The 19,315-nt window shown below is 42.9% G+C and overlaps 1 protein-coding gene across 2 annotated transcripts in view; it reads left to right on the top strand.

The window, feature by feature from the left end:
• The window catches only part of NT5C2 (5'-nucleotidase, cytosolic II), a 59,906-nt gene that overhangs the window by 18,481 nt on the left and 22,110 nt on the right, over positions 1-19,315 (top strand). Inside the window, exons 1-3 of one of the 2 annotated variants that reach the window (XM_075257522.1) lie at positions 3,329-3,381; positions 8,029-8,150; positions 16,810-16,883. In XM_075257522.1, coding sequence (XP_075113623.1) covers positions 3,361-3,381; positions 8,029-8,150; positions 16,810-16,883 — 217 coding nt within the window. In that variant the 5' untranslated portion in view covers positions 3,329-3,360. Of the gene's footprint in view, positions 1-3,328; positions 3,382-8,028; positions 8,151-16,809; positions 16,884-19,315 lie in introns of those variants that run through there. The other variant, XM_075257523.1, reaches the window with a different exon arrangement.

Below are 19,315 nucleotides of genomic sequence, written 5' to 3'. Positions count from 1 at the left end.
TACTGTTATCTCCTTCTGAGAAAGATAGTATGGCTGCCGTTGGAGCGCCTGCACAAGATGTAATGTAGCTTTCCTAGAATCTTCAGTGTCTAATATAATGGAGGAGGGAGATATCAATGCACCTAGTTCTTGCATTGCATCTCCGTTGTTCTAGTCCGTTGAAGGATCAGAACAAAGGAGAGGCGGAAGTTAAAAAGTGGTAACACACAGAGACCGGCAGATCCCATTGACTATTATGGGGTCCATCTGGTGTCCATCGTTTTAAAACTGAAACCAGTGCAGAAAATAGTTTCCATGCAGGACTTTTTTATTTTTTCTCCACCAATTTTCAGGAACACCCCCCCCTTCCCAACCGACCCACCCTGTTCTTCCAACTTTTTTTTTTTTTTTAATAGGTCACTAGTCTCTACAATTTGACAGTGGTCGCCTTTGTTAGGGCAAAAGGTAACCTCTCAAAATTTGTGCAAGTTTTATGTCAGAAAACTGGCATACTTTATCAAAATTGGCCCTGTCTCTCTGCAGGACCAGACATGTTACACAGATTGCACATTTATTACTTGCACCATGTAATACCCAATTCTGCCTCCGGAAGTGCTGCATCATAATTGAACGCTTGTTACCAAGTTCCCATACATATTGCATCTGATTGCAGAGGATCCCAGGTTTAGGGCACCCTGTGATAATCTTAAAGAGGTTGCAAAGCAAATTGTTTATATTTTATATAGGCCGGGGGGAGGTGAAAAGAAAGAAAATCATTCTCCTCTGTCCCTGTGCTCCATGTTCTCCCAGCGCGGTCCGGTCCTGCTGCTCCAACGTCTTCTCAAAGTGAAACTTCTCGCCGTTGCCGATGTCTCGGATTCCTTTTCTGAAGCCTCTTATTGGCCTCAGTGGTTATGTGAGGCCTCAGGAAGAGGAACAAGTAGTGACATCTCCTGCCCTTTGCTGAGGCCACTGATTGGTCTCAACGGTTGCGTTCGGTTGGGACTTATAAATCAACACTGAACTGAGAAGACTGGATCGGGCTGAGACGCATCGGAGCATCGCAGAAAGGTGAGACTCCAAACAGCTGCTTGGCAGGGGTGCTAAGGATCAGTTCCCACCAATCTGATGTAGATGGCCTATCCTAACAATGGGCTATCCAGACGGTGATCCTGGAAAACCCCTTTAAGGCAAAATTAACAAAGCTATAGTGGCGTTAAAACTTACGCAATGCCTTTCTATGGCAAATCATTGTTGATGGTAATAAATGTGCTATGGAGGATAATATCATCTGAATTGTTTTCTATCCATGGAATGGTTAACCTTAAAAGAATTTTCAAGTAGGGAAAGAATTCCACAAATCATCCTCGCAGGTAAAGAGATTAAGGAGTTCAGTAAAAGATTATTGATTTACCTGACGCCTTTTATTGTATTACGGCTGGGCATAATTAATTTGGCCGCAAATAAATTTCCATTATGAATGTCCGCCCCAGTGCTAGGCGGCTCCTAACTATATGTCATAGTACCAGCCATTTATACACATTGAGGTGCGTTGCTTATGTAGGGGATTGAAACGTGTGGGTACGATCTCTGTGATAGGTGTGATCCATAACCTTTGCCATGGCTTAGAAAGTGATCGACTACCACAACGCACCCCATTGCTGGATGTCCATTTTAACAAAGGAGCGGAAACCCCGTAGGGTGGCACATAGACCCCCTATATGATAATAGGGGGGTGGACTGTGTGTCGCAGTACGGATTCCTATACAGGCAAACCCCTTTAAGAAAGTAAGCCAAAGAGAGACGAGGAGGTTGTTTACTAGGAATTTTATTTTGTATTCCGGATTTGCACGCTCTTCATATTTGCCTCGAGAATCTTGGGTTATTTTCTGCCTCACGGCTTTTGAGCGAGCCTTTGATATTACTTGTATATCAGGCCTGTTCCCGCAGCTTCAGCTACAAGCTTGTAATCTTTTTTTTCTGGTTTTGTTACTTATTGATTTTATGTTTTTATGTATAATATGTTATAGATACTGCTCGGTTAAATCTAGAAATCGTGCAGATGTACAAATCCCCCGGCTTTAGCGAAATGTCAGCCGCCCGCAGACCAGGATCTGTATTGTATCGGGTTCAGTCAATGACTGTTCCTTCCTTGTTGTCTTTGTTGGTTGCAAGAATATTCTCTGTATGGCATCTCTGTAGAGTGATGATTGGCGTGACCTTTGTATACGGTGTGTATATAATATGCATGTTTCGGGCATGGCATATAAAACCAGGGCCTGATGACAGACAGACTACTCTCTGCAGACTTGTCCAGCTGGAGCCTAATCCCCAAAATGATTTATATAGGATGTGTTTGTCTTTAGTGCAACTTGACCCTATGTGAAAGTTTGGTCAACTACTATGGTCTGTCTGCCAATACTTGGCCGCCCCCTGTGGATGGTGTAGGAAATGCATGCTTTTGACTTTATAATCATTTCCAACTTTCTGGTTATTACTTTATATGCAGGATAGGAAACCATCAGGATGGAGGAGGTAATCCTCCAGCATCACTCCTCTGATGGTGTTTGATCCTGCACTTAAAGGGGTTACCCAGGGATTAGAATTTACCTAACTTGTTCCAGCCATTTCCTGTAGCTGGACCTGGGACTTCGGGGCTAGTTACCACTTCAGGTCATGTGCTCGGAACCAGCCCCCATTCCCTGGGTGGCTCTGTCTCTTTTCTCCTCTGCTGTGGCATACTTCAGCTAGCCACCATAGCACGGGTAACTACTTGTGCGAGGAGAGAGGAGGCAGAGCAACTATGGGGATGGGGGCTTGCACTCCTCATAAAATAATCCTGTATTATGTTGTCCCTCTGTTGTTCCTCCTGGAAATGTATGACTATGTAAACCATCGAGTGCTACCATTCCCCATTAAAGGGGTGTGTCTGAGACTATCTGATCAGTATTGACAAGGGGAAGTGAAACACCAAGTTTCCATTTTATCCATTCATTTGCAAGAAGAAAGGCATCCAAAATGACAAGTATCTACTAAAATAGACATGGCAGAAGTGTTGACAGGTCCCCTTTAAAGTGTCCCTGTCTTGACTTTGCAGTCAAGAGGCAGATGGGACAGCAAACAATGGGTGGCTCCGTTTTTTTTCCTATGTCCACGTCCAAGCTATTAGTACCACTTCTATTTTTAATGGAATATTGATAGGGTTACCAATGCTTCTATTTTAGCCGCTCCGCGGGTCTCCCTGCCAGCTTCTAATTTAAACGCCTCATTTGCACCGTGGGTGCCAGCGGGGGAATGACAGGTGCCCTTTATATTCATAAATAGCCAGGAATAAAGAGCCGCGACTCTCCCAACAACAACATTGCCAGTAGGATAATCGACATGATGAGACGCAGCCATTCAGTGAGTGTAAATGATTTGTGCGCTCGCCATTCGGCAGGGTGGACGCGCTCTACTTCTGCTGCACGCTCCGATTTATTAAGGTTCATTGCAGAAATAGATTGTCAATGAAGGAAGAAGTAGCTTCATATTACAGCACTTGAGTCGATTCTCATTGACTGCTTGCCCGGCCTGATAGGAAATGTCTCTGTTATTTATGAATGTGCCATTTCCATCCCTTCACTTCAGGCTTGCACGTCAGAATGGTAACTTATAGCACAATTATTATTATTGCTATTTATTTTATAGTAATTAAAATGTGCCATGTCCATCCCTTCATTTCAGGCTTGCATGTCAGAATAGTAACTCATATGTATTATTTAATATTATTGTTATTATTATTATTTATTGTTGTTATTATTATTATTATTATTATAAAAATGTAACACATTTTTATAGTGATTATTACATATTTTTTATTTGTATTATTATAAAAATTTACCATTTCCATCACTTCATTTCAGGCTTGCTTGTCAAAATAGTAACTTCTTCTTCTTCTTCTTCTTATTATTATTATTATTATTATTACTACAATTATATTTAATGTTATTCCATTTTTTTAAAGCAAGCACATACAAAAGAGACCTATATTTTTTTCTTAGAATCATAAAAATGTGCCATTTACATTCCTTCATTTTATGCTTGCATGTCAAAATGGTATGTCATGTTAATGATAAAATACTGTATAATAAATTATAAATTCATAATTTAAGTTATACATATATAATACACTCATATAATTATAAAATAAGTTATAATTAATAATGTATTTTCTATTATTATTAAAGTTTCCCTTTTCTATCCATTCAGCTTAGGGCTCGTTCACATCTGCGCCCGGTCTCCGTTCATGCAGGTTTCCGTTTCCTGCACAAAACTGAGCAGGAGACGGAAACCTGCAGGACTCTTTCATACACATTCATTTGAATGGGTTTGAAAGATGTCCAGCCGTGAGCGCCGGTGAGCGTTTTATGTTCTCCGCCGCAAAACCGATTTTTTTTAAATCGGACACAGAGTCGGACATGCAGTACTCTGTGTCCGGTTTAAAAAATCCGGTTTCGCGGCGGAGAACATAAAACGCTCACCGGCGCACACAGCCGGACCCGGTCTGACAGCATGCAGAAGACGGAAAGCTCAGAACAGACTCCGGGCGCTAGTGAACCTAGCGTAAGGCTTACATTCAAAATAGTAACTTTGTATTAATTATCAATATTATATCATGACAGTAATAATTTTAGATTATTTTATAATAGAGTTTCAAGTGTTAATTTCAGCACATTATCGTGCACAAAACTTTAGTTTTCGGTCTGATAAAACATCATCTTTTGTATTCTCTACTGTATATGGTTTATGAATATTATTATGTCCCTTTTGATAAAATTAGCACAATGCAAATATCCTGATGTAGATCTTAATACATATTTGCTCACATAATTTTTACATTAATTTCTTAGAGAAATAATATTATTTTTTACCTGTTAATAAATAGAGGAGAGTCTCTTTTCTACGTACAAATGTTAAGATGTATTGGTGGTATTTTGACAATCAGTTTTAGTAAATGTGTACACTTCACATTAAATAATTCTGTAATCTTTTCTTAGAACTTTGTATTGTATCGTTCCTCTGCTGTTCCTCCTGGAAAATGTGACACCTGGTTACCTGTTGCTTTATCAAGGGGGTATATGTCTATACAGTTTGTCTAAATAATCCTATTGACAAAGCGAAGATTAACCCTCTCAGTTATCAGTGTATTCATGTATTTGCAAGAGGAATGGCATCCAGAATTGTTATTTCATGAATGAAAAATACGAGTACTTTTTTCTTCCTAGAAATGTATAATTGAATTGACATCTGGGTATTACTATTTGCTTTGTTACTTGGATTTATCTGTACAATATAGCGGTTGCTTGACGCCTATAGTGACCGCCAAACGTCAGGACACGTCTGTCTGTGTCCTGATGGTTTAGAAAGATAAAGCTGTCGAACGACGGTCACATCTTTCTGATGCAAAGAACGTAGTGCGACCATTAGACAATAACTCTGTTCTCTTCTTCCTGCGCTGATGACAGACATATCATCCACTAGCCGCTGCTCACATGTGTTGTCCATGTCAGAGTGAAGAGGAAACTGATATAAATGGTTTACTGTGTGGCTGGCATTGTTATAGGGGAACACTGTGGGGCTGGCATTGTTATGGGGCATACTGTGGTTGGCCTTGCCATGGGGAGCACTGTTGGGCTGGAATTGTTATAGGGGAGCACTGTGGGGCTGGCATTGTTATGGGGCATACTATGTGGTTGTCATTATTATGGGGCACACTGTGGAGGGTCCTGCAGTGGAGAGCACTGTTGGGCTGGCATTGTTATGGGGGAAGACCGTGTGGCTGTCATTGTTATGGCACAATACTGTTATTGGCCCTGCCATGGGGAGCACTGTTTGGCTGGCATTGTTATGGGGTTATGGGGGGCACTGTGTGGCTGGCATTGTTATAGGGGAACACTGTGGGGCTGTCATTGTTATGGGGCATACTGTGGTTGGCCTTGCCATGGGGAGCACTGTTGGGCTGGCATTGTTATAGGGGAGCACTGTGGGGCTGGCATTGTTATGGGGCATACTATGTGGTTGTCATTATTATGAGGCACACTGTGGAGGGTCCTGCAGTGGAGAGCACTGTTGGGCTGGCATTGTTATGGGGGGAAGACCGTGTGGCTGTCATTGTTATGGCACAATACTGTTATTGGCCCTGCCATGGGGAGCACTGTTTGGCTGGCATTGTTATGGGGTTATGGGGGGCACTGTGTGGATGGCATTGTTATAAGGGAACACTGTGGAGCTGGCATTGTTATGGGGAATACTATGTGGTTGGCATTATTATGGGGCACACTGTGGTGGGTCCTGCAGTGGAGAGCAATGTGGGGCTGGCATTGTTATGGGAGAAGACCGTGTGGCTGTCATTGTTATGGCACAATACTGTTATTGGCCCTGCCATGGGGAGCACTGTTTGGCTGGCATTGTTATGGGGGAAACAGTGCCTTCATTGGGGAACACTTTGTCATGGACAGAAACTGGCTTCTTTTTTAGTTCTTTTTTCTGATCTTTCGTAGGATCAGTACAATGGACTGAAAAGCCCAAATAATGATGGTTACAGAATGAGCAGATTCTGGCTGCATCCTTCATCATTACTGTAATGTAAAAAAACAAGATAGAAACTTTCTTCTGTCTTATTTGTTGTTTTAGAGTCACTTTTAGACAGAAGATAAAATCTGAAAGCTTTCTTCCAAACAAGATGGAAGAACGCGTCCATTCTGGGATTTTTTACATTACGCTGAATTATGACGGATACAGACAAAATGTGCGCTATCTGCATTCTTCATTCTGTCAGCTTCTTACTCAATTGTTCTGATCCTGTGAGGAATTAGAAGAACGGACTAAAAAGAAGCCAGTGGTCCCATATGACGAAGTCAACTTCACACAGTATCCCCATAAAAGTGCCACCACCTAGTGTTACCCCATCAACAACCATACGGTTTCCTCTATATCAGCAACCAAGAGGAAGCCAGTGTGACTATAGTCTAAAGTGGTGGAAATAATGCAATAATTTCCACATTTGCATATTGACTTATTTCAGGATCAGATGCAACTTTCCAACTTTGCATAATCTCAGATCTCTCGTATATCCTGAATTCCAATGAAGGAAGGAAATAACCTTATTGAGAAATCTGTCCTCCCCATTGCAGACCGATCTCTACTGTTGGGGAATGTCCTAGTGGAGTTTGTCCATTGTTGCCATCAACTCTACTGAATAGTGTATGACCTCTGGAGGCAATTCAGTCCACTATTCACTTCTTATTGAGTCAGCCGTAATGTGGCTAAAGGGCCGGGAGGATAAACTATGGACGCCATTACCAAAGGTTTTGCTTGGGAATGGTGTTCTTAGAATCCAATCCGTTCCATTGGTTAGGTCAGCTTCTGGGACTTAGAATGATCAGACATAAAGGGTTTTCCCACAACTTGCTTCTAGAAAAGTGATTGACAGGGGTCTGGTCGGGGGCTTTGGCCACTTCTTCTTCAATAGAGTAGACCCGAGCACCCTTAATACAAATTTATCGATTTATAAATTATTACAATCCAATATTTTGTGGTTGCCAGTATATTGATTGATGGTTTGGCTGAGTGTAGCAGCAATATGTGCCAAGTAGAATGGCTGCCAATGAGTGTGTTGGCCTAGGATATGTTTATAGAGGTGTTTACAGTAGTGTAGTACACGTTGACTATAGGATCACTTAGATAGGTCAGTATTTGGTTGACATATCTTGGACGAGTCTCGTAGCCCTCCTACATACCAATATCCTAATGTTATTACCGAAACACAATTTTTTGATTTAGTCCAAAAATCAGATCCATCTTCTTTTTTTTTTTTTTTTTTTGTATCAGAAGTCAGACTACACACCCAAGATACTAGTGTTTGTTGTCTAGGGTCCAAAATTCCCCCCCCCCAAAAAAAACAAAAAAAAAAAAACAGATTGAATTTAGTTGGTTTGTAAGGTTATGGCTTTGTCGCTGTCTTATTTTTTATTTATTTTTTTACATTTTCTTGTGTATTTTGTTGTACAGTATCGAGGATCCGGTTTAAAAATGACGACATCGTGGAGCGATCGCTTGCAGAATGCGGCAGATCTTCCTGCCAATATGGACGGCCATGCCTTGAAGAAGTATCGGAGGGAAGCTTATCACAGGTGAGCCAGCGGAGGCCTCATGACATCCTGTTGTATTCTGCCGCTCATGTATTTTGGCATACCGTTCAGGGGAGGGGCGGCATTTCATGAGGCTGACACTAGGTCGTATTTCATAGAACACGTATTATTGTCCTGGTATTGTAGCAGATGCTAATTTAGGAAGTATTGCAATTATCAAAGGAGAGCTTAAGGAGGTTCTATCGACACCTCCATCAACTGGAGGACTTTTCGAGCTTTAATAGATGCCACTCCATGTATTCTGGCACCCACCCGTTCCAAACAACAAGCGCTGTTATTTTCAGGTCCCGATATCCTAACTAGACTCTCTAATGTCACATGGGTGGTGTCAGAAAGGAGCAGGCAAGGAGGCGTGAATCTAATCTCTTATTCTCTCTGACTCGGATTGGAACCCTGAGTAATGCCCTCTTGCCAATTTATTTCTGACTCCACCCACTTGACATTAGAGAGTCTAGTAGCATATCGGGCACTGAAAGTAACAGCACTTATTGCTCAGGAACAGTGGGGGATAGAGAAAGAAAATTCCAATGGTGCCAGAATTGGAAAGTGCCAGAAGTGGAAATGCAAAGAACCCCACTCAAGATGGTGGAGGCGGTCTTCTTTAAACACGAAGACTACGGTCTATAGATTTTATATAGAATTAGTTGCTTTGCATTACAACATAGTCTGTGTAATATGGATATATCCTTGAGGGCTGCTTCTTACTGAACCCCCTGCAGATGCTCTCCACTGTAGGGAATGATCTTTGTAAGGGAACGAGGATACCCCCTACCCACTGGACCCTCCATCGATCACAAGAACTGTCTTGTTTTGCACCCCAGTTGCAGTGGAGCAGCAGGTCAGAAATGCGTGCCGCTTCCTTCATTTTAATACTAATCACTGGAGCTTGGTCCTTATAGGAATAGGGTGCTTCATGGTTAAAACCTTTATGAGGAGGCTCCTGAAGTTTTTGGCTGTGCCTTTTCCTGCAGTTTCCTCTCCTCTACGCTTCTCGGCCTACTTTTGCTTGAGCGATTCTGACATAGCGCTGATGGGTAAATGCACTTTGAAAATAGATCGAGCCCTTGTAGATAGATCTGTGAAATTTCATCCAGTCGCTGATGTGTTTTTGCACATTTGGTGCCTGCGTAGACCAGTTTCCATGTGCACAGAATATATTCATATCTAGATTTACCCAAGTTGAAACAGCATAGGCCTCATTCCACAGCTTTAGATATATAATATGCAGCAACATACAGAAGCTGTATACAGAAGCCTATATTCTGCCTATGTAGATGCATGCACAAGCTCCTGGGGACAGAACTAGCTTCAGGATAGAAGATTGTTGCCTATGGTCTAAAACCAGGCTGTATAGGGGCTGACATGCAGGGAATTTGCTTCTATGATGCTAGGACTTTCTCGTTATTGTTCGAATGGCGAGGCGGACCGCTAAACACAAAGCCCGGCAGACCCCATTGACTATAATGGGGTCCTTCGGGTATCCATTGTCTTGAAACTGAAAGTGGCAGAGGCAAGAGTCCTCCATACAGGCCCATTTTCGGCAACGGGGTTCCTGACTTGTATCACGGTTGAACAGGGCAACTCTAATAACAACCAACTATTCATTACTATTTCTATGATTTCTGCGACATGTGACCTCCGCTTTATATAGCATTCAGCATCAGGTAGATTCTTTTGTCCTTATATCACCTGTGTTTTGTGTCGGGAGTGACATAAACAACTACACAAACACGTTACAGATATGTGAGTAATTGTGACGTATTAATATGTAGAGACTGAAGTGATCCGCCCTCATTTTGGGCACGTTGAGCTGTCTGGCCTATAAAATGTATTGTTTGTCAGTCACGGTATAAAAGCCATCGCTGTATGGAAGAAGTCGAGGAAGGGATTTGTACTTTTTGATTGATGTCATCGCATCTACACCTTCAAGTGCCATCGCTGTAGCTTAGGAGACAGGACTTCAGTAGATTCTTTCCATCAAATTGGGTAGAGTCCAGTATGGAGTTGTCCTGGCCGCCGTCCTTGTATGTGGACTGTAAGGATCTTGATTCGGCTCACAGGTATCGTGTCCTATTATTTCACTCTATCTCTTCTATCTTCTTGACAGATGAGATTCTAATAATTCCGTTACTACATAAACCAAATGTTTGACTCAAGATCCTACCACGTCACAAAAGAGGAACATGCGCAGAGAGATTACTCCAGTGCTCTTCTTACTTCACTTTCCTTAGTTATTGTTACCATTTTATTTCCTTTTTGGTGTTTTATCTGATTCTGTGCCTATCATATACCACTACAGTATTCGTCTTATGTCGTAAAAGTTATGGTTCTTGAAGGTTTCAGCTGAGGGTTATAGAAAACATGCAAGGGACTATTGTTGCTTTTTCAGAGTCATACTAGGTCTTCATACACTCAACCATGTTCAGTTTATGGTCAGTAAAAACGTAGCAGATGGGTTCATATCTGTGACCCATACACTTGAATGAAAGGGCTTTCTCTGTGGCCTGGGCGCACATCTATAGAAGCTAGGGGTATGTGTTTGGGCCGTAGGATAATATATTGCAACTATGGTCATGGGGGCTTAAGTGGTCCCGGCAACTTTTCAATGTACTAATATGAACACTAGGCTCACAACCTGTAGAGGAATAACTTTTCGCTTGAGGCCATCCATATTGGATCATTGTTTCCAGCTCAGAGCTTGTACCAGCGCAGTGTCCTCTAGTAGCGGTGATACAGATTTATCTTATTCATTGGGATTTCTATAGGCAGCTGGAGACCAACAAGTATCTTGATTTACGGTCTGTCTTCATACACGGAGAGCTCTAGCACCGCCTTACCCTTTCACAGTAACCAGTCGGATGACATGGTTGAAGTTGCGGTGATATTTTTAGCTTGGTCATAAACCTGAAACGAATGAATTGTTTCGGTCTAGACGGTTCTAGGATGTCTATAACGGGAACAATGGAATGCTATGGTTTTAGTGAGGAGTCAGGTTTCTCTTCTCCTTTAGATGGGAAAAGTAGTTAAAGGGATTGCCTGAGATATTACAAAAAGGCTACGACCAGGAATCGATGAAAGACTCCATACTCGCCTTTCAGGTGCTCCGCCATCATAATACCTTCCGTCAGGTCCCTGCTGTATCAAAGGGATGACGTCAAGTTTGTGTTCAGGGTGACCAGTATGGTGTGGGTGTGATTGACTGCAGCATCTAAGAGGTTAAACACTGATGAGCAGCACTATGGGAGGATGGAACAGATTGAAGGGGTTGTGGTATTAGAAACACAGGATAGGGGCTGTCACTGGGGAAATCTGACTGCTGGGTCCTACAGGGATCAGAAGAAAGGGTGACTAAATGTCCCCCTTGTATTCTCTGTATGAATGCATCACCAGTGTGCTGGCATAACTGGCGTTCCTTTTACCTCTATAGAGCTGCTGGTACTACTATCTCTGCAAGCCCCATAGAAGTGAATGGAGCACCGATCACACTGGCACTCCATTCATTGCTATGGGCTGCTGGTACTGCACTCTATCAGCCCCATAGAAGTGAATGGAGTGGTGGTCATTCATTTTTTTGGTCCCCTGTTCTCCTGATCACTGGGGGAATCCCGTTAGACCTTCATCTATGTGACACACTCTATACCCCCATCCCATACGGCCAATGATGTACATGAAAATCATTGACCGTTACAGGATTAAAGTAACTCGGACAAGTGTTTCAGGCTGAAGCCCCAGAAGCAGCGCTGCCCTCGTCTTTGAACCCTGTCAGGTATTGCAGCTTATTCCCATTTATGTGACTAGAGATGACCTGCAATATCAGACACGGCCACTGTTCGAGTGGTGCTATTTCTAGAAAACCCCTTTAATTGATCGACTGCTATGACTTTATAGCTCCTGTTTAGAGCACCATGTGGTGAAGTGATGGACAGGGTACACGCACCTGACTACACAAAAAATGAGGGCAGGTAAAACTGTAAATTATATCAATGAACAAGGCGTTTCCAGCCGGTAGTAGATAATACTCCAGTGCACGGCTCGTGCTTATAATTGCCATATGCTGGAATCTACGCGTCACGTGACTGATGATGTCAGCAATCTTTTCCTTTGACATATGCAAATCCTTGCTATAGGTCATGGAGTTCTTCTAGGCAGTGACATTGCTGTAACGTGACTAATGGTAAGGAATGTAGTGCTGCCCTATAGGAGAAGCCTAAGCGGATTGTTATATGACTACGGGTCACAAGTCAACAACTAAATAATATTTGCCCATCCAGGAGATTTAGCGTCATCTGAGTTTATATCGAGTACAGAAGTAAAATCCGGTATTTGGGAACATGAACAAATCGCGTCATAAGATGATATTTATGGGATTACTTTTGGAAAAACCCAGTTTGTTCTAAGGGTCAGTCCCACAAGGTTTTAGGCACTTGGGAGAGTTAGAGCTCTTAAAGGGGTCCTGTCCTGTCTGATGTATTGCCCTAAATATGTTTTATACTGACGAGTAGGATTTGGCCCCAAGTATTATGCTCCAGGGTACACGTGTCGGGTGTCATCTTTCCTCCCTTCATCAACCTGACCTAACTAGTTTCTGGTTTAGTGTGCTCTACCTTGGTGACTGACTCCCTTTAAGTCCCTGCTTAGGAGTCCAGTGGGCGGTCCTACTCAGTGATTGACAGCTTTTGCGTAGAAATAGGCGCCAGTCCGCGAGTAGCTCCGCCCCCTGGACTCCTGAGCAGAGTCTTTAATAACTATACATGAATCTGCTCCGCTCCTCCTGCTCTATAAGCTGCTGTCTGCACATAGTACTGCATGTTCAGTGTGACTGGTTCCCTATAAAAGTAAAGGCTCCGTTTTTTAGTGGTTTATCTAGTGGGTTGCTTTTAGTACAGCTTCAGCACGCTCTTTAACCCTTATAATTCTTCTAAAAGTGCCATGTCACCCTTACCCTCCCCCCAACGGCAAATGTTTGCAGTGTTCGGCTTGGATTAAAATGAAGGGCACGGACGGACGTTGTTGCATCACCCAGCACCTATTTACACTGTGTGCCAAGCCTGATATCTATTACTTCGAATGGCTGCACTCATGGAAAGAAGCTCAATTCCCCAGGGGCATCAAAGCCGCGCCGAGCAACTCGTGGATCCTCGTATAACTCGATGTACTACGTTTTGCGTTCTAGAGATGAAAGGAAACAGTACAGATGTTTCTTTTGTTGTCTCTGTCTCATTGAAAGGTTTTTTTTTCATTAGATGACAAGTTTTCTTAAAGGGATGATTCCTATCCCCTGTCCACAAAATGTTATATTTTTATTATGTCACATGTTAGGTTAGTAGGTTGTGCTCCAGAGCTGCACTTCCTCTTATAACTAGGGCTGGAAATTGGGATTGGGAAAAGATGGAGCTGTTACACATTCCCTTGTGTTTTCTAGGATTTGGTGAAGGCTCTGCTACACTAATTAAAGGGGTAATCCAGGGACTGAATGTAACCAATATCTGGGCCAGGTTCTGTTAATTCAGAATTTCTTGCTGGTTCCCACATCAGATCATATGTCCAGGTCCATTTAAAGTGACGTGTACTATGCACAACCTAATGGGGTCTGACGTTGTGACTACATTGAGTGAGCCTGCTAGACCCCATAGTACACATCATGCCAAGCAACAGGACAGAGGAAGATGGACATGTGTCCCATTGTCGGAACCAGCCTTGTAGCCCAACCTGGAGATAATGCTGGTCACATTCAGTCTCTAGATAACTGCTGTAGGCGCCAGTCACTCAATGCTTTCGGGGGCTGTTCTACCTTAAAATCGGCTCCATATACCAACTCAGATATGCCTCCCATTGTTTTCAATGTAAGGTAGCGTATAGAGAAAATAGGCGTCTTATCGCAGACCCCGCATCTGATACAGCCACAAAATCCGAGGCACGAAGCAGAAGCTGAGTATTCCCATTGTGTCTAAGACAAATCGATGAGCAAAGCCGCGGAAGAGGGCCAGAATATGGAGAGGAACTTAAGGCGCAAAACCGCTTCAAATTCCTCCCCCGTCATGTGAACCTTACCTGTACACCTTCCACAACTAGCTCCCCCTCTTCACGTTTACATTCTCAATTCGGAGAGGAGAGTAACCTATTGTCAGACAAATTCAACACGCATGATCCCACTCCTTGCTGACCTCTTTTGTGGCCCGCACTTAAGATAGTTGGTTGGCTTTAATGGATTCGAAGGGTTGAGCTGACTTTCTTATCGTTATACCTTCAAGAATGCCCAGATGCAGCTTGGTAAATATCTAAACCATGCAGAATATGGTGAAAATACGATTTTGCATCTACATAGGACACTTTTCACCATATAGTGGCAGACATATCTATATTCACAGATAAAAGTCCTTGTGATCTGCCTATGAGAACTCAGCTCTGCTACATCTGCGTATATAAAGGGTTGTGTAAGTGGAAGGTATTGCAGATTGGGTTGTGTTCACGTGGGATGTATGATGGGGGTTATTCCCAGCACTGATAAGATTTTAGCTAATAATAATGAACCCTTGTAACCCATTTCTACCCACGTGTGGATGTGAAGTACAGATATATTCCAAGGACTGTAGCTTGCAGCACATTTTGTTACTTTCCTTTCATCAGCACAAATAGCTTGTAGCAAATTCTAAGGAATGTTTCTTGTGATCTTCCATGCCGTGAGGATGCCATTGCAGGATTTAGTTTGCATTTGTGTCATGTTCTTTCTTGGAAGAAGACGTACTGGCAGTCATGTCCATTACCTACATTGTATGGGCTAAAGTACTAGGACATACCACATTGTGATCTATGATGAAGAATCCCTGTCTCCTTGGGGCTTTACGGTCGCTGCTATATACAGTATGTATATGGATCACAATGATGTTAGGAGTCCTGGACTCCTAACTGAGTTTAGGCTGGAAAGTCTGGCTGGCGCATAAACCCCATTTTCCAGCCCAGTCTCCCCCATGTGCATGGGGCCTAAAGAGTTCACTGAATTCTAGCATGGTATTGTAGTAGGATGCCGACATTGCAACACATAGTACATAGCACTCACCAACCCTCTGCTGACTTAGGAACTGCACAGTCTCAACCTCCTCAGCCCCAAAACCTGTGCCCTGTCTGGGGCCGCATGCCATGGGTTTCCATATCCAAGCACCAGCATTCAAGCCATATCCTGGTAGAGTTTGGGCAGCAAAAGAGATATCATGTTAGAAATTTTCAGATGTTGATGGGCCGGAAATTTTAACTGTCCCTTACCAAACCCAGACCTTGACCCCAACAAACATCTTTGGGATAAACTAGAGCGAAGATTGCGAGCCAGATAATCTCATCCAAAATCGACATGTAATGTGGAGGTGTCCCAATACTTTTCCCCCCATATAGTGTATATATTGCTGACAAGTCCACATGGATGCAGATTTTTCCAAAATTTTTGCAAAATTTCATCTACTGTACATGGAAATGATCTGTGGCAAAGTGACCGACATTGTGAATTATAAATTTGCATCACTTCAGTCTTTGTTGTGGGAGTTTACACTTCGTAAACCTACAGATACGCTATGAAATCCCCTCAGAGCTGTTTTTATTGCTGTGGGTTTCACTGTGGAAATTTGCAATATATCAGTCCAGTGTGAACATGCCTTAAAACATGTCTAACCCTTCAAACAATTTTTGATTTTCTGGCAGTATTTGTGACCTTAAAAGGGTTTTTCGGCCCCAAATCAAATTTTCTTTCTGATGACTTATCCACAGGATAAATAGGTCCCTTGTAGAAATGGGCGAACCTCCCAAGATTTGTTCATTTTGAGTTTGGGTAGCTCGGGCCCCTGGATTGTTTCAGGTTGAACAAGATTGAGATTAAACCAGAAGTGAAGTTATTATACCCTGGGGTCTCTTCAGAGGCACAGTCGAGGTGTAAAAATTTAAAAAATATTCATACTGTCCTTCCCTCACCTCTTTTGGGCCTATTTGCGTGTCTGGTGCTCTCTTTTGGTCTCAATGGAGATGTTATGTGCCCGGGGTCACCACTGAGGCCTGTGATTGTGCCTTAATGGTGACAGGGCACGCCAAGTGTCACGCCATGTCATCGGTGAGGCCCAATCACAAGCTTCGGTGGTGACCCCATGCTCATGACATTACCAGTAGACCACCAGATTACATGAGGAGGCCTAAAAGAGATCAGTATTTGGGTCCGAAAGTGGCGCTGATTCTGGCATGATAACTTGCGTAAGAATCAGCACTGAAATAAAGACTCCGGTTCCGTTTTCTGCACGGAACCCATTGAAGTCAATGGGAGTCTTTTCTTCAACGCTGATTCTTACACAAGTTATTGTGCCAGAATCGGCGCCACTTTCCTCCCTGTGAATGGACCCTAAATGATTTTTATTTTTCTTTCACTCCCCCGGCCTCCACCTATTATACTTTACAGGTACACGTACATACAGGTTTACTATCTGTATTGTTCTGTACAAGATTCCTATAACAAGGTTCTATCCCCGTCATGGGGGCATCTTTTGGTAAACGTGTCTTGTGATAGAAATAATATCTGGACAGCCAGTTGCCTTCACAGGTTTTCTTTAAGGTCATATCACTGTCCCCAATCTGTGCCCATGTGTAATTTTCTTTTCTTGTCCTCCAGGGTCTTTGTGAACAGGAGTCTAGCCATGGAAAAGATCAAGTGCTTTGGATTTGATATGGATTATACACTTGCTGGTGAGCATGGAAAGAATTCTACGGTCATACAAAGCTGCTATTTATAACGTTCCCAGGGTACTGTCACCGATTCTTAGAACTGGTTTTCTAGTTAATTGTTTAGGTTCGCTAAGCCCTGGGAAATCTTCTTTGAGAGAACTGCAGAGGCTAAAGAAGTTTGTCTTACTATATTGGAGGGTCCAGGTTTAAGCACCTCTAAATGTCACCAGAACGCAACGTATCTGTTCAGCCCCACAAACGGGTTAGGGTCACTTGAATCAAACCTTTTTTATCCTTGTGAATCGTGGGCCTCCAGTGCTGAGATATTACGTTTTTTATCCATCTGTAAATTAGATCTTTGGAGCAATGAGGGTGTTACCGTTGCTCCAAACGGCCAAGTTGCATGTTGACAAAAGCAGTGATTTCTCGGCAATGGAGTCAGCGATTCATAAGGGGAAGACGCCATTTGATTCAGGAGATCCTAACCCTTCTGTCTGTCAGTTGATATACTGGATTCAGGTGACAGACTCTTTTTAAACGGGTACAAGTTATCCTCTAGCCAAAGGATAGGGAATTATCTGGCTGCTGGGGGAGACCACTGGGCTCCCATGTGCTTCATATGCATAAAGTAACTTGTTGCCAATCTATTTCATTCTATGGGAATGCCCAAGATGGCGCATTTGTCAAAGATTTATCAAATGCAGCTTTTTGTTAAGAAAGTAGCAAAAAAATATTGCGATCTCACTCTATTAGGGTAGTAGTGGTATAGAAAGTGGAGCAACAGATGAAGACAGACATGTTAGGCCTGGTTCACATCTGCGTACAGTATTCCATTCAGGGAGTTCGCTTGGGGATCCCCCCTAACGGAATACTGAACGCATTGACAAGTGGTGAACTTATGAAAGCACACGGAACCCATAGACTATAACGGGGTCCGTGTGTTTTCCGTACGGTGTCCGCACGAGTCTTGTGTAGAGGAAAATGGTTGACAAAGTACTTTTCTCTCTGCGTGTTCCGTGCGGACACCGCGCGGAAAACACACAGATCCTATCATACTCTATGGGGTCCGTGTGCTTTCATAAGCTCACCGCATGTGTCAGTGTGTTCGGTATTCCACTCGGGGTGTCCCCATGCGGACTCCCCGAATGGAATACTGTACGTAGATGTGAACCAGGCCTGAGACATAGACATGTACCCGATCAATCAAATATTATGGAATATTTGCATTGTAGTAATTTGCACCAATCTTTTTAGAATTCAGCAAAACTGACTTCAGGATAAATCTCCCACCTACATATAGGAAAATACTACTGTTACACAATAGCGCTTAAGTAGGTGAGCTCATCCTTGCCATATAACTATACAGCTTCTCTACATTCTCCATAGTGTCACTGAGGACATTTCTCTTTTCAGCGAGTGACAAGCTTCGGGCTCTTAGGATAACTCTATTTCGATCCCCGTGGATGAAGTTACTTGGATCCACTTAATCTTGCCCCGGTTCATGCCTCTCCAGCATTCAGTACATTAGAGAGATAGTACAGTGGTTGCATTTCTAGCAGGGGTATTGAATGGCAGCTTATGGAAACATTAGAGTGTCAGGCCTGAAAACGAGCTGTCAATCTCATGTGTTTACTTGTAAACAGGGTCGGCCGCCCTCATGACCATCAACATCTCCAGCCGCCCCATGACCTCTGTTTCTGTATATAGCGCCTTCTATTTTAGGCCATTACAAAGAATTTTTGATAAGCTTTTATTTACCTAGCTGTTGTCCTTAGTGTTAGGTTAGGTGTGGGCCACAGAAACTGTTATCGTTCTTGTTTTTGCAGTCCATTTTAAAGGCATATTCCCGTTTTTTTACCCCGTGAATTTTTATTTTTTCAGCACAAGTGTGGCCCAATGGAGATGCACATTAGTATATGTTCTCCCACATTGCTACATATGTATGGCGGTACTTGTAGAGAAAAGATTCGGGCACAAGGATGGATCCAATGGGCAGCCACCCTATGGCTTCTACCTACTTGGTCCATATTGACTTGCCCTCTGTGTAGATGGGGTCGGGCATCAGGGATCTCCTAACTAACTTGTTGACTATGTAATACATGGCCGGGCTGGATCTGTCGCAGCGAAAGTTGAGACTTCTTATAGACGTCTACTCCAAGGAGTGTAAGGCAATACATATACAAATAACAAGTACATTGTGCAAAAAAAATAAATCTGGAAGTGGGTCATTTACAGTCTCTAAATTCATGAGATTTTAATCCAGGGCGTATTTAGTTCTGCAGCTCCTTCCTCTGCTTCAGGCTGAACTAAGTATATTAGCTACGTCTTGGATTACCTTTCTCTTCCATCCGGTGTCCATTTGGAAAGAAACAGCTGCAGTGCAAGTGATAAAAGTGCCTTTGTGGTTTTATCGATTTAGATTTTTTCTCCCCTCCATTCATTGAAGGAGAACA

The sequence above is a fragment of the Leptodactylus fuscus genome, chromosome 10 (genome assembly GCF_031893055.1).
Source record: "Leptodactylus fuscus isolate aLepFus1 chromosome 10, aLepFus1.hap2, whole genome shotgun sequence".
Classification (NCBI taxonomy): Eukaryota; Metazoa; Chordata; class Amphibia; order Anura; family Leptodactylidae; genus Leptodactylus; species Leptodactylus fuscus.
Note: the sequence above shows the minus strand (reverse complement) of the source record. Positions and strands in the feature narration are given on the sequence as shown.